This window comes from Gracilinanus agilis, chromosome 5, assembly GCF_016433145.1.
Source record: "Gracilinanus agilis isolate LMUSP501 chromosome 5, AgileGrace, whole genome shotgun sequence".
NCBI lineage: Eukaryota > Metazoa > Chordata > Mammalia > Didelphimorphia > Didelphidae > Gracilinanus > Gracilinanus agilis.
In genome coordinates this window covers 207092692-207109014 of record NC_058134.1, presented here as the reverse complement: position 1 = coordinate 207109014, position 16323 = coordinate 207092692, and the positions used below count along the sequence as shown (strand labels likewise).

General features: G+C 40.5%; 1 protein-coding gene across 1 annotated transcript in view; it reads right to left on the bottom strand.

Moving 5' to 3' along the window:
- Positions 1–2195: 2195 nt before the first annotated feature.
- The window catches only part of WNT5B (Wnt family member 5B), a 156913-nt gene continuing 142785 nt past the window's right edge, over positions 2196–16323 (bottom strand). The window contains exons 3-6 of the mRNA XM_044677495.1: positions 15820–15968; positions 13969–14216; positions 9265–9557; positions 2196–2701 (exon numbers count right to left, since the gene is read on the bottom strand). Of these exons, the coding sequence (XP_044533430.1) occupies positions 2243–2701; positions 9265–9557; positions 13969–14216; positions 15820–15968 (1149 nt within the window). The 3' untranslated portion in view covers positions 2196–2242. The remainder of the gene's footprint in view (positions 2702–9264; positions 9558–13968; positions 14217–15819; positions 15969–16323) is intronic.

Here is a 16323-nt window from a genome sequence, read left to right as displayed (position 1 = left end):
AACCTTCTCCAGACAGATGGCTCCTATCTGGGTTCAAGCAGCCTCTGAAAATAACTGATAAAAATCTAAAATAATTGAAAAAAATCTAACTGATTTTCAACCCTAGTGCAAAAGAGCCCCCAACCCAATTGGGTCAGGGCATTCAATAATCTCACAAGAGCTTGAACACAAATTGCTCTCCTAGTCAGAAAATAAAATTTTCATCTTCCTCTTCCTGCAGCCATATTCCTACAGGATTCATTCTGATATAACCATTCATTTATTCACCTCCCTTCATATGATTTCTTTGGTCTTATAACAAATCATATTTCCTCTTGGGGTGGGGAAAGGGGATGGAAAGAACTATAGAAAGAACTATGGTTTTTAGAGCATTTTGTTACTGTACTTGATAGCCATAGCTTGCTTATTATCATTGCCTGGGCCAATTGCCTTTACTTTGATATATGGCCATAGCCAATACTCTAACTCCCTCCAGCCATCTTGTGAATGCTGTTGGCTAGTGGTCAAAAAAATTGCACAAGTATGGGTGGTATCTCTATGTAGGAAAAGGAGCTCAAGACCTTTTGACCCCAATGATATACATCATAAAATTTCTTTCTACACATATACAAGCATGGAGAAATCTGTGTGGAAATGTTGCAACCAGTCCCCAAATCCATTTCTTGTCCCATTAATTTCTAAAAAGATTTTTGGGTATCAATCGGACCCCAAAGTCTCTTTTTATCTTTTGTAATCTAGGCAATCCCCAACTCAATCTCAAAATTCCATTTCCCTTTCCTAATCATCACCGTTCTTTCTAGCACTATTCCTCCTCATCGAATCTCCCTAAACCTAGCTTCCCTTTTTATCTAGACCTCAATAACTAGTTTTCAGGGTAGCATTCCCCCTTCCTTAAGAAAACATTCAGAGAATCCCTAATTTCATTTGTGCTTTGCCAATAATTCATCAAACAACTAGCAGATAATTTGCACAGTGAAGCCCAAAAGGAAAGTGCATTCGAAGCTTGAATTTCATCTCTGACACCGTCTATTGTCTCTGTCCTCCTGCTCTCTGATTATTAGGAAAGGTTTCAGAGCAGGTTCCATTTCTCACTCAGTCTCCTTTCCTATTACTAGATAGCAAACTCTGTAGCTGAGACCCTAAGATAGAGGCTCTGAAATGAAGAGAGACAATGAAAGTCAAAAGTGTTCATTAAAGGTGGCGAAAAATCTCAGTGAAGGGCATTTAATACCAAAGAAAAATTGTACATCTGGAGCAAAGACAAGGATTAAGGCCAGCTAGCCAATTCTGGCTTATCTGTGCATCGTGCTTGGTTCAAAAGGCCTCCCTCTCTTCTCGATGGGGGAAGCAGCAGCATCACCAGTTTCTGCTTCCCGTAAGGAAGCCCAGTGAAATGTTCGATTAGTCCAGCTGTGTTGTGCCCGATTTTTGGCAGTCTAGGCACACATAGTGTACGTCCTTCCTAGCAGGGCAGCCTCGATGGCCCTTTCTTCCTCTTGGAACAAGGAATTTGTAGGAGACCTTTGGAGAAGGAATAATCTGGAATTTGGAAAGCTGAGTCTAGACTGGAATGTAGAGAAATCGTAATTCTTAGGTACTAGCGCCCAGGCAGTGGTCAGGAAAAGAGGACATTTCTACTCTTGACCTAGGGCTGCTGTGTGTGTGCATATGTACACGCATCTAGAGTGAGAGATCACAAGGATTCTTACTGACACAATTTACATTTTGAACAAAACCCTGAGGACCTAGACTTTTAAAAAAAATATGACCGTTTTCTGAAGGGAAAGGTCTTTTGGTTGGCTCTGTAGATGGGATGATGGCGCCACCCAACCCACAAGTACTTCGTACTAATAGACGGCCCTCTTCTTTCACTCCCTCCATCCCTTTTTTTTTTTTTTTTAAGACAGTGTGGTAGGAGGTATGTTCTAACCACTCATCCTGAGAATACCAACCAGGGAGACAAAAAAAAAAAATCTTCCCCACTCCTAATGTCTGGAACCTCCCTTCACAAGGAGTAGTAGCGAAGCAGCCAAGTCCAATCCTCGGAGAGATCCTGAAGCAGAACCTCTTAAATAAGCATTTCCTTGCCATTTTCTTCTTTTAATTATTTACTATTTATCTATTTATAGAAATATAAAATATATTTATATAGATTTATATAATAAAACCTTTTTTTTTTGAAGGGGGGAGGAGGAGAGGAGCTGGGGAGGGGAGGCCAAAAGAGCGCTGCCCCCTTGCCAGGCTATTTACAGACATACTGGTCAACAATTTCTGTGCACTTCTTGCACTTGACAAAGCAGCACCAATGAAACTTGCAGTGACAGCGCTCCACCTGGACACTCTTAAACTGGTCGTAGCCGCGGCCGCAGCACATCAGCTCGCAGCCATCCGTGCCCTCGGAGGTCTTGTTGCAGAGGCGGCCCCGGGTGCCCAAGGAACCGGTGGTCTCGTTGCGAAAGCAGTAGTCCGGGCTGGGGTCTATGTAGACCAAGTCCTCCGGGGTGGGCTGGTTGAAGCGGCTATTCACCAGCTCGAGTTTGCCCTTCCGAGTGATCCGCATGGCTGCCGCGCTGTCGTACTTCTCCTTCAGTTGGTCCCCCACTTTGCGGAACTCTGCCAGCTGTAGCCAGCAGGTCTTGAGGCTACAGGATCCCGAAACGCCATGGCATTTACAGGCCACGTCTGCCATCTTGTACACGGCCTACATGGAAGGGAGAAGAAGGAAGAGCGGTGAGGAGGAGGATCTACAGTACAAGGAGAGAAACCTTACACGGGAAGCAACCCTGGAGCCACGCTAGCCTCTAGGGAGAAGTTCTCCATTTGGGTAGAGATTTTGTCTTTTTCCTAATCCTTTGATTAGTAAATTGAAAACAATGAACAATGTCTTTCCGCCCAGGAAATGAGAGCTAAGTACCTAGAGGGGACAATGGGGTGAGAGTAAAACGAAGTTTTAGAGAACAAGAATCACGTAACCACGCAAAAATGTTCTTAATCAATAAACAAACAAACAAACAAACAAATGAATAATAAATAAAACTAAGTTTTAGGATCAAAAATAGAGCAACAGTGACATGAAACGGGTTAGAAAGGTTGGACAATCTTCTCTTCTGGTCATCGCGGGATTAGAGATTCTAAAATATAAATAATAACGCCATGAATCACATCAAGAAATCTACACCCACACACCCATACATACACAAAGGGTATCACTCTTAAAGGCAGCAGGGATTGGGAGAAGGAAAAGTGGGACTCTAAACTTTGGAATTTCAAGGAAGTAAAGCTTCTAGTTTCAACCTATCAGGCTATGGCAAAAATTTCCTTGGGAATCTCAAAGCAACTTATTGGGACAATTTAATTAATTAATTAAGAAGTAGTCAAATAGGTCATTAATTTGCAAGAGTAAAAAAGTTGCCGAATGAAAAGGACATGGAAATAAATGGGGGATTTTTGTTATTATCATGTTAAACTTAATAATATTATCATCACGTTAAACATATTGTGAAAAATCAATTACAGATGATGGAAATAACTTTTTTTTTTAAACCCTTACCTTCCACCTTCAAATCAATCTCTAGGCCTGGCTCTCAATCCACTATGCTACCCAACTGCCCCCTGGAAGTAGTTTTAAGCACAATCATTTTTCTTTTGTTCTCTCTTTTTTGAGTGTATATCTGAATATTTTTAAATGTAAAATATTTAAAGTGGAGCCTACAGACAGGAGGTCCTATATTTCTATATCTATATAATATATATCTATATTCACTGGTCAGTGAATACCTGTGACTCTGGAGTGATAAATGGCCCCAGTTGGGAAGAACCTCTCCCATATTACAAGACCTACAGAAAAGCTCCATCTTTTTTGAACACATCACTTTGGACCTCTGCCAACTTTCCCTTGCACTTCCAGTGAGCTTCCAGAGAGGGGCTTTCTCTCCCTTTCTTCGTCTTTCAGACATACTTGGGGCTACATATGAGGGAGAAAGAGTGGGCTTATTGGAGCCTGAGAATGAACCGTAAGTCCCTGGATTCCTCCTCTGCTTTGTAATTTTTTCCTCTGAGCCCAGGTCATCAGACAACAATCTTGAGAAATGGACATTTCCAGTCCTTGGTATTAAGTTTAAGAACTGGGAGTTCTGAGTTGGGGAAGACTACCCAGTGATGCTTCTTGTAACTACACGTTTTCTGAGAGGAGCAAAGACACCAAGACACGTCCTCCTTGAACTAGAATGACCATAAGGCCATGACTGACTATCCAGAGGATCTGAACCTTGTAGGTTACTCAACACAAAAGCAAGAGTTCAAGATGAAACATCTGCCCAGTGGTCCCATAAAGTTGACTTTACCTCCCCATAGAGCACTATGAAAAGCTCTTGTTTTATGTTGGGAGTATTCACTAATATGTGCTAAAGGGGAGCTAGATTGCCCAGTGGATAGTGCAAGGCTTAGAGTCGGGAAGACTCCTTTTCCTGAGTTCATAGCTTACTTCAGATACTTACTAGCTGTGTAGCCCTGGGCAAGTCACTTAACCCTTTTGGCCTCAGTTTTCCCATCTATAAAATGATCTGGAGAACAAAGTGGCAAATGCTCTAGTATCTTTGCCAAGAAAACTCCAAATAAGAGTTGTAAAGAATTAGACATGATGACATTACTGAACAACAACAATCCGTATTAATGAATTTCTTGCTTTAGGTATTTCTTTTAGGGTGGAAGAAATAAATAGCTATTCTACATCTGATATCTCCTTTGTCCATTTAGTACCTTTTCTAGAAGGTCTCTATTAATTTCTTTTAGGGAAAACCCTAGGTCAGTATCAATCACTATCAATTAATTCAATTAAATCAAAATAAATTAATATCAATTAAATAACAAGTATTTATTCAGTGCCTACTATGTGCCAAATACTGTGTTAGCCACTAGTGAACTTCCTCAGCCACCTCAAACAGGCATTTTCCAATAGATATCAAGAGCATAATTTAAACAAAAGAAAGTTGCTGAACAAAAACAATTTAGAAGTTTAGATTAATATCTGGATCATCCAGACAAGAATTCGAAAGCAAATGTACAAATGCTGTCCACATTGAGAGAAAGAACTGTGGGAGTAAACCCAGAAGAAAAACAATTGCTTGATCACATGGTTCAATGGGGATATGATTGGAGATATAGACTCTAAAAGATCACCCTAGTGCAAATATTAATAATATGGAAAAGGGGCAACTGGGTAGCTCAGCAGATTGAGATCCAGGCCTAGAGATGGGAGGTCCTAGGTTCAAATCTGGCCTCAGACACTTCCTGGTTGTTTGACCCTGGGCAAGTCACTTAACCCCCATTGCCTAGCCCTGACCACTCTTCTTCCTTGGAGCCAATACACAGTTTTGACTCCAAGATGGAAGGTAAGGATTTAAAAAAATAATAATAATATGGAAATAGGTCTTGATCAATGACGCATGTAAAACCCTGTGGAATTGCTCATCTGCTATGGGAGGGGGGTGGAAGGAGGGAAGGAAAAGAACACGAATCCTGTAACCATAGAAAAGTATTCTAAATTAATTAAATAAACTTAAAAAAAAAAAAAAAGCAAATGTATACTAGAAAGCTGCTTTAAAGGGGCTTTCAGGAAAAACTAGGTGGTTCAGTAGATTGAGAGCCAGGCAGTCCTGGGTTCAAGATACTTCCTGGCTGTGTGACCCTGGACAATTTACTTAACTTCCATTGTCTGGTTCTTACTGCTCTTCTGCTTTGTAACCAATACACAGTATTGATTCTAAGATAGAAGGTTTTCAAAAAAAAAAAAGGCTTTCAATGAAAAATCACTGTTGTATATAATGGAATAACTTTGGCAGGACAGCAACCTCTTATGTGCACACATTGGCATGAATAAAAATAAAATATCCAATAATCAAGTCAGAGCTCCCAGGCATTTTCCTTAAGATTTCTTCCTGTGCCTTTGTCTTATTGCATGGGGAAAGTCCAGTAGGTGCTAGGAAATAATGTAAGTATCATTACCATCAACTCATATTTCAATTGTCAAAACACTTCTTAATTCTGTCTGCTGGAATATTATGCTATAGTTCAGAAACTGGTGATCACAAAAGGCCAAACAGCCTACTCAGGGCCACCTAGAAAGAGCTTTAAGGGTAGATATCAATCCTATTCTCCAATCTCTGGGTATTAAAAAGAGTTGGGGTATGAAAAAGTGGGTAGAAACCCCTTACGCTACTATTCAAGGTTAAAGACAAGAGGCTTAGCCATGGAAGTTCCAGGCACAAGGCATAAAGAAATGGACACCCCATATCAATAGGGCACTTCAAAGCTTGGGACCATAATTACTTCTGGAACAAATCCCTAGTGTCTGGGCTCAGTCCTGAAATTCCACTGGAAATGGTCCTTAGGACACAGGAATGGGATCTATCTGGAGGGGCTAGAAGGGAAGGAAGTATTAAGGGACTAGAGCTCTGTGTACATTATCTTTAAGTACAGAGAGGAGGGGCATGGGCAGAGACAGGATAACCATCTCTAATGAGAATAAACACTACAGACAGCAGTAGGTCTTAGGACCCTTTTACACCCTTAAAAACTATTGAGGATTTCCCCCAAAGATCTTTTGTTTATGTGGGTTATACTTGTCAATATTTGCCATATTCGAAATGAAAATACCTTAGTATTTTTATAATTTTGGGGGGGATTTTTGGGGGGATAATTTTTACTTTGGGAACTCTTAGGGGTCCCTGAACCACATACTCATTGGCTTAGGGAGATTTGGAAGAAAGAAATGGAAAGTGAAATTCATCCTCACTATTAAGGGCTGTAAATAGGTTCCTTGGGGAGAACAAAAGAAAAACCTCAAAAGTTGAACCCCTTAAGATCTTTGGCCCTTTTTGGAACCTATCAGGAAAAGCAAATAAAATTCATCCAATTTAACAAGGATTAATTAAGTATATATTATAGTGGGAGAAACTAGGGATAAAGAAAAAACAAAGCAATCTCTGCCTTCAAGGAGTTCACATCAGAGGCAGCATGATATCAAGGTTAAATGTGCTGTATTTGCAGTCAGGGAACATAGGTTCAAATCTCTGCTCTGCCATTTTCTTCCTATGTCTAGGGAAAGTCATTTAACTTTCTGGACTTCAGTTTTCTCATTCCTTTATAGCTCTAAATCTCCTTTCCTATGTGATCCCTCTGACTCCTACACATATAAATAATGTAATTCGAAGAGAGAGAAAAATCACTAAACATCTTTAGGCTTATCCTTGGGGGAACCATTCTACTGAGAGAGGAGATGATGGGTAGGTCCATATTCCATTTCTGACTCACCACTGATGAAAGCAAAGTAAAAGCCTCTTTTCTTCTACTATTTCATGGTGGTTCTGAAATTTCCAGAGATCTCAAAGTCTAGAAAGTGTTTTAAAATTCTTAAGGACTAAAGCAATTATTAGTAGTCTTATCAGTCTTGCTATCAATGAATAAAAGAAGTTTTCTATAAAAGGGACCGACCCTTTGATTTGCCCACAATCAAGAAGTCACAGATTTGATTTGCTGCAAAATCAAGCTCTAAGTGCAACATACTAGGAATTTTAAATTCCTCCTTCTCAAACAAACAGTGCAAGGAGATAGGAGATGAGTACCTCACACTTAATAAATGTTTATTGAATTTATGGAGGCCTTTAGCCTCAGAGTGATAAATGGCTGAGGCCAGTTCCCCCAAGAGGGAATAAATAGTAGGAAGAAACAAGAGTACTAAAAATGGAGTAGACAAGGACTAAGGGCGAGATAAAGAGCCCAGGAAGAGGTTTGGAGTGGGGGTCAAGGGAGAAAGAAGGTGTGCTAGTAGAGAAATAAGGCAGAAGGAAGGAAAGGTCCTGCTGAGATAACAGTCTGGTGTAAACAAATAAACAATTAAGGGCAATAAAATGAGGAGCCAGCAGTAGATAGGTCAAGACTATATCTGAAATAGCAGTTGTTTTTACTCCATTGCTAGTGGTACAAGAATCTCACAGACTTTGAAAGCTCAGTCCCCTCAAGATCTATGATTCCAAGAGACTAAGCATTGTCCCATTAGCTAAGAGCAAAGTCAGGAAGCAGAAATAGCCCTCTAAGTCTTTAATTCCTTCCTAGGAGCCATTGGTGAGTCCCATTAGTCCCCATGTGCTCTTAGCTTAAGAATTTATCCCCTTAACTATTATCTTCCTAGCACTCAGGCTTCCACATCTGAAGATTCTAATATCTCAAATTCTGGTACCAAATGGGCAGTCTATACAGGTGAAGTCCTGAAAGGATGTGACTTTAAAAGATGCCCTTTTGGTTAGAGATCATTCTTAGGGAGGCTTAGAGTCAGCTGTGGTTTCCTTGATGTAATTTATAATAAGAGAGAATCTGGGACAAGGCTTCAGTTTCTTATATCATTACAAACTAGACCTATATCATTGGGACCAGGAGAGATTCAAATTCTTGTGATTTGAAGTGAGAAACAACATTGGGAAAACTCGATTTTATCTAATAGTATGCTATCAGCCCTAGTGTGTACCTATTTTGTAGCAATATGATTGAACTTTGCCATACCCAAGAAAATTATTTGGACATTTTAAATGACACAAAAAATAAATTATTAGGAATAGTTATTCATTTTAGAAATGAATTCGCACTGGGATTCCCTTAAATGTCAAGATCCCTTTGGTGAATATAAAACATGAATTGACTTATTTAAAAAATTGATTTTAAGAATTCATCTATTTCATAAAGGTAGGCACAATTATTTTCCTCTTGGTGGTCTAACACTAAACTTTCAAATCTATTTCTTCCCAGGAAACTTTACCTTATTAATTTGGTTTTAGTTTCACTAAAAGGACCCTGGATGGGGATATGACTGGGGATGTAGACTCTAAAAGATCCCCGTAGTGCAAATATTAATAATATGGAAATAGGTCTTGATCAATGACACATGTAAAACCCAGTGGAATTGTGCATTGGCTACAGGAGGGGGATGGGAGGAGGAGAGGGAAAGAACATGAATCATGTAACCATGGAAAAATTCTCTTAATTAATTAATTAAATAAAATTAAAAGTAAATAAAAATAAAAATAAAAGGACCCTGCTAGAAAACCAGAACCCTGTTCTCTGACAATATTCTCGAATATATCACCACCTGAGGGGGAAAAAATCTGCTAATAAATCCAAGAGGACGGTTCGTTTCAGTCACAATTTCTCCTGATGTATACTGGGGTATATTTTTTATTGATTGATCACACTATCTCTGTGGGACTCTCTTACCCTGCGACCCGCTTCGTTGTTTTGAAGATTCATCAGTACACGGCCCTGTTCCTCCGAGCCCTTGACAAAGTTTTTCTCTCGCTCTCGAGCATCCACGAACTCCTTGGCAAAGCGGTAGCCATACTCCACATTGTCCCCACAGCCACCCCACAGCCAATCCCGGGGTAAATCCTTGGGCCGGGTAGTCCTGCTACAGCCACACGTGGAAAGCTCGCCTTCCCGACAGGCTCTGCTAATGGCGTTGACCACTCCCGCTGCGCTCACGGCATAGGTGAAAGCCGTCTCGCGACTACCTAAAGAGAGAAGAAAAATGAACTGCTTCACTGAACAGTAGGTCCTGCATCCCAGGACACAGCACCTCCTTTCCCTCCCCTGCATCACAAGAGGAAAAAGCATAAAGGGTAAGAACTCGAGGAAAAGTCAAAGAGAACAAGTTCTTAAGCTCCAGATGAAACTCCCATTTGCAAAGAAGCTCGCATAACCTGGTCTGGGTGAAGTGATCCAAGAGCCATCCTGGAGATGTACACAAGATACCAGAGATGAGACTAGTTTGCAGTGCTGTTGTTATGAGGAGTTAGGCTGGGTCTTGTGAGATACAAATACAGGCATTTTAGTGGGTGAAGAGTTTTCAGGGGATTTCATAGGACTGGTCAGTAGGAAGATAAAGGAATAGGTAGTTCAGTGACTAGAGAAGTAGGTCTAATGGATCAAGAAACATTATTCTCAGATCATCTTTTTTAAATGCACAATCCTTCACTCACATACCCCACTACAGATCCATCTTTTAATTACTGCTGCAATCCAACTGTAAAATGGTGACAAAATCAAGTAGGAAAGTAGACTAGAAAAAATGATAACTAAGCTCTCTCATTAGAAGACTACAAGAGGAAAACGTTGTACACAGAGACTGATACACTGTGGTACAATCCAACATAATGGACTTCTCTACTAGCATCAATGCAAGGGTCCACAGCAAGGCTGAGGGACTTATGAAAAAGAAAACTAGTCACATTCAGAGGAAGAACTGCTTGAACACATTGGGCGGATGGGGATATTATTGGGGATGTCGATGCTAAACAATAACTCTAGTCCAACTATCAATAATATGGAATTTGGTCTTGATCAATGATACATGTAAAACCCAGTGGAATTGTGCATCGGCTAAATGGGGTTAGGGGAGTTTGGGGGAGAGGGAAAGAACATGAAATTTGTAACTATGGGAAAATATTCAAAATAAAAATTTTTAAAAATTTAAAAAATTTTTAAAAACTACATGAGAGCAAGTAGACTGAACTGGGAAAACAGCTAGAAAGATCTCTCAAATCTGCTCTGTAATTTAAGGGACGATTTGCACTCCCTAAATTTCAGTGTCCTGAGGCAAAGTCCTGGTTTCTCTAACCTCCAAGCACAAGTTATCCCCACTGCAAACTAGAATATTCTTGGACTACACCCATAGTAGATGTACTATCCAGCATCTCCTTAGAATGGCCCCAATGAATAACTAGACCACTTCCCATGACCATTTCCCAGTACAATGAGTCACTTTAAAATTTCATAAATTAAATTGCGATACAATTCTTAGCCATCACTCTTCCTCACATAGGTCACAAGGGATCAGGACCTATGTATAATCCCCACTGCTTTATTCCAAATTTCTTATAAATGACCTGATAAAAGATGGGAAGAGGTATATAGTTCTGTCATCAATTAGTGGACATTTTATAATTTTCCACTTTTTGCCTGATTCTATTTTTTGGTTATCCAAGAAGAAAGGAGGATGTAGTAAAATTTGACAACAAAGCACTCTGGACTATTGAATTTCCCTATGTTAAGCAAGGGTCAAGTTCTAGCCAGTCCTGGGATGGGAGAGAGCCAAGAAAAACCCAGATGATTTCAGGAAGCAGCTTTTGGGATTCAACCACTAGTATTTTCCCCTCTGAGTCAGCAATGATGTTCCACCCAAGTCAGGGAACTTGTCTCATGAGACTAGAGTATGGGAGATGAGATTGAGAAGATGGCAATCCAGAGCCCCTGAAAGAGCCTGAGAAACTCAGAAGAAGAAGGACGGAAGTTATGGTCCCAATGTGAATGGTTCGCTCAGTTCCATTTCCCCAAAAATCACCCCAAGAGTTTATACAAGATATATCAGTTGCTACTAGTTTCTAGATCTTACCCTGACAAATGGATAATTGTTATATTGAGAAAGGCTTTTTTCACTAGATTTATGGCTGCATATGAAGAGTTTTCAGGTGAGTATATGGTTCTGAAACATCTCTCAGGAATTTGAGAGACAATAAAGGACTTGAGAACCAGTGATTTATCACTTATAGTATCTCTGAAAGCAACCATTTTTCAAAAATTTTAGACAACTCTATTTGTCCTTTGAATCAAAGTTAGAATGATCAGCAGCTGTCAGGTTTGCCCTTTACTCGGCAATAACTGTATAATGCTGTCTACATGGGCCATGTTGACACTGCCTAGAATTGAAGGAATGCTCTAAAATTAACATGGGCGATTGTTCCAGATTTAGAAGGCAGTCAGGGGGCTGCTCTGCTGTTCTTCTGCCCCATAATGTCTATATTTTTCAGCAACTTGGAAAAAAAGCATGTGAGAAGGGAGTTGACCTGCGATAAATAACTATAATCTTAGAACAACATTTATCCATTATTAGATATAAAAGGCTTTACAGAGATTTTCTAGGTCAATCCCTCATTTGAAAGACAAGGAAAATAAGAGTCAGAGTCCAGATCAGAACCCTAAGTTTTCTAGCAGAGCTCTTTCTACTATACTTCCTCTTAATATAATTTTATAGTATACCGGTATGATCATTTCTCCAAGGACCTAAATCTTAGGATTATTTTGTAAGTAAAGTCAAAAAAGGGGTGGCATATAGCAGAAAATAATTGTTAACAATTATATAACACTTTAAGCTTTGCAGAGTACACATATTATCTCAATTGATCTTTGTAACACCTCTGGGAGGTAGCTTTTTAAAGGTATCATTATCACCATTTTAATGATGAGGTCATGTGTCCCACAGTCAGAGGGCTAATTTGAATTCAGGTTTCTCCGGGTTCTCCAGGTTCTCAATGTTTCCACTATGGCACCATGATGCTAATAGATAAGTTTAAGAAAGAAAGCCAGTATTCTTTGTGTTCCGCTTTAGGTGGTAGGGTGTTTAAAAAAACAACCCCCCCCCAACTCCAACCCCCTATGACCCTCCACCCCTCAAAAATCATTCTTCTCTGGAAAGCTGATCCCACCAAAATCTCCATTCTTACTCACCCCAACTCTATCCCAACCTGACTCCTCTAACAAGACAAAACTCTGGGAAGGGGTGCTATACATTCGGGGGGCGGGGAGTGACCAAATGAATGGAATAAAAGCCAAGAAATGTCCCCATTACTCCAGCGCCATGAATACAGACCTTACCCTCAAACAGTCTCCTTAGGAAGAGCTAGACTCCTAAGGCTCCCACACTCTCATTTATTCATCTTAACCTTGTGCAGAAGGAAGCGGGAAAGGTTCATAGAGGGGAATGTGCTTTTTCAGACCAGGGGAGGTGAGGACAGAGTGGGCAGCGGGAGACCCTACAAGGGAAGGACAACTGAAGCCCCTTCCCAGGGACCTAACCTTCTAACCTTCCTGAGGCAGTAGCATCAGATCACTAAAAGCCAGCGGCCCCAAGATATGCTAATGATCATTCCTAGGGATAAGCTACTGCCACTGACACAGTTATTGGTGTGGGAAACTGTCTGGGTTGAAGCCAGCAAAGGCTAATACTGCTTTTTAACACCTTCTCTTTATGGTCCCAAGGATAGGACCCTATAGAATAGCTCCGGATTTCTCAATTTCTTGTCAGGGGGAGAATTGCATTTCAAAAGAAATTAAGACAATTAAACCCCAGATCACACCTCTATCCAAGCAATAGGACAACTGATGCATCCTTGGCCCGCCATGGAAGGGAGAGAACTCGAGGAAGGGAAGAGCTGGTCTTTTCACTCGGTCTCAGATCTCCCTCTTCCACCCCCTATGAGTCTAAACAAAAAAGCGAGGGCCAGCCAAAGTGAGGGCCAGTTAATGACAACTATGACCACCAATAAATCACGGCTTCTCCTTTCTTTGAGCCTTCCTATGAGATGATCAGGAATGCTGCATATATTCAGAATTCCTAAAGGAAGCACCAGAGAGGGGACACACAGGGCAGTAGCCAGATTTCCAAACCCATCAGAACTCAATTTCTTCAGCTGTCCTGAGCCTCTCCTCCTACCCACCCTGGACCCAGGGCTAGAGACAAATTGAAAGTCTTTCTACATAAATATAGTCTCTATATCATTCACTAACTAACCTCTCATACTAACTTTCTCCTATGCCGTGTTAATAGACTTAGGGGAGCACTGGACTAGAATCAGAAGACAAAATGTTCTAGTTCTGGCTCTCCTACTAATTGCATGGCTTTGGGGAAGATGCTTCTTCTTTTAGGTCCTCAGTTTCCTCTACAAAATGGGAGCACTGAATGATCTCCAAAGTTTCTTCTAGCTCTCCTTCTTGTATACCTCTTCCAAACCCAAACAGACCTATGTCCATTAGGCATCTGAACTTTTCTTTCTGCCAGTCTTGAGTGAGCTTAGTCATATATGTCTGAGATTTGTTTGGATATCCAGACCAGGCTTGTGGAGTTATTTAGGCACCCTTGTTCCTTACCTATCTGCATGACCCTTCCAAAGACAGAAGTGTTGTCCACGGTGCTGCAGTTCCAGCGTCTCTGCCGGAACTGATACTGACACTCCTTGATGCCTGTCTTTGCTCCTTCCCCAATGTATGCCATATGCTCCTGGTACAATTGACATAGCTTCCTCTGGCCAGGGGAAAGCCCAGGCAGTTGACTACATACAGGCTGGGCTCCAATGATGAACATTTCAGGCCTTTGCACTGGGTTCATGGCCAAAGACCTACGAGAGAAAGGACAAAAGAGATTTTTCTACCTATAAATTTTCTAGAAAATTCAGATTTCTAGAAAATATAGTTTTCTACCTGTAAATTTAGTTTACACGCCACTCCCTCCAACTCTTGATTCATCATCCTCACTCCTAAATAGCAAAAGGATGACCCTAACCTTCCGCCTCCTTTCCTGTCAGATGTAAACTTTAAGGCTGAAAGGAAAGGCAGTGAAATTGCTCTCTGAGTAAAAATGGGAAGTTCATAGATGAGATAAAGTAGAACAAGAATCTCCTGCAGAAGCCCTTTTGATATGCCTGGCAGAGGGCGAGAAAGGACAATATACCCTGTCTCTCTTTGTCTCAACTATGGGATTCTTAAATGAATTAGTTTTGGGGGAGAAAAATGGTTAAAGTTTGTGGGGGTGGGGGTTGTTGATTCAAGAGAAAAAGGAAAAGACCCTAAAATCCACTAAAGTGAAAGAGGAATTGAAAAGGTACAAGAACCTAGGCTAGGGGGGTTGCCTAAAAGGAAATGTTTTCTAAAGACAAGGATCCAAATTAAGCAGGATGGGTGTAGAAATAGGGGCATAGAATCAATGAAACCCTTACTCGTCATCACTAGGAAATATTTAATATTGGTGCTCTGAAAAGAGAGTAACAGTCCTGCTCTCCCTGGTTCAAGTACAAAAGATGGTCATCTTTTCCTTCAGAGCAAGGAATGATTTAGGTCATCTTTTTCTCAACCCTGTATCTCCACCCCCAAAAAAGCAACAACAACAACAACAACAATGATTCAGGTGATGGAAGTTCCTATGAATTTGGTGCAAAACCAGGAGAACAATTTGTGCAATTACTAAAATAATAATGTGAGGGGAAACAACTTTTGAAAGAATACTCCAACCAAACTCCAACCAAAGCAGTGACCAATTGTGACTTTGAAAGACTAATAACAAAATATATCTCCATTTTTTTAGCAGATAAGGGATGGGTTAGAAGTGTAGAAGGAGACCTGCATCCTCAACTATAGCTAATGTATTGATTTATTTTTCATGACTATATATATTTGTTATAAAAGAGAATTTCTGTTGCAAATATAAGATGGGCTACAGTGTAATGACACACATGAAAAAAGTGAATGGAAATAAAATATTTTAAAATGCACAGAAGTGTAGAAGGGACAGAACTAATATTAATGATAATTGACATTTCTATAGTGCTTACTATGTGCCAGCCATTGTGCTTAAGCACTTTATAAATATTATCTTGTTTGGTCCTCCGGACAACCCTAAAAGAGAGGCACTATTATTATCCCCATTTGACAGATGAGGAAACTGAGACAAATAGGGGGTAAGTAACTTGCCCAGGGTCTCACAGCTAGAAAGGGTCAAGGGTCCAGACTTGAACTCAGATCTTCCTCTGTGCATTATGGTGCCACCTAGCTGTTACTATGTTGTTAAAGTTGATATATATTTCCTTAAAAAATTATATATAACAATTTTACAGTTTCTTATTCAATCTTCTTTCCTGTCCTTGGTATCTTGAAATGTTTGTTGAGTGAGTTCACAATTTTTAAAAAGGGGGGAAAAATAGAGACTACTATTATCAGTTCACTTACCACCAAGAGTTAGCTTCTGCAAGTAGCTGAACACAGCTGGAGAGCAGAGCAGTGGAAAATAGCAGCAGCATCCCAGGCATCCTAGGTGTCGCCCCACTCCAATGCCTTAGGAAAATGCTTGGGACCAGCAATTTCCGAGAAAGAGCTCTCTAGAGGAAATAGAAAAGGAGTTTTAATGAATCTGGCTGAGTTGAAGGCAACACAAGAAGGCTGAGAGAGTGAGGAGGGGAAGAGAGAAGAATAGAGAGAAAGGGGGGAAATGAAGGAGGAGGAGAGACTCTAAGAGGAAAGCACCAGGTATGGAGCAAAGTCTTGCTGCCCTCAAAGAAAATGATGCTTTTTCAAATTTCCTCTTTCCTGAAGGACCATCCTAGAATGGGTCTCTTGCCCCAACCGTCTTCTCTATTTAGCTTAGGAACCTTGGCTGAAGTCTTTGTCCCTCAAATTGTAGCCAGAAATCAAGAAATGCTGTCTAGGATTTGACTTTAGGAGAAATGATGGTAG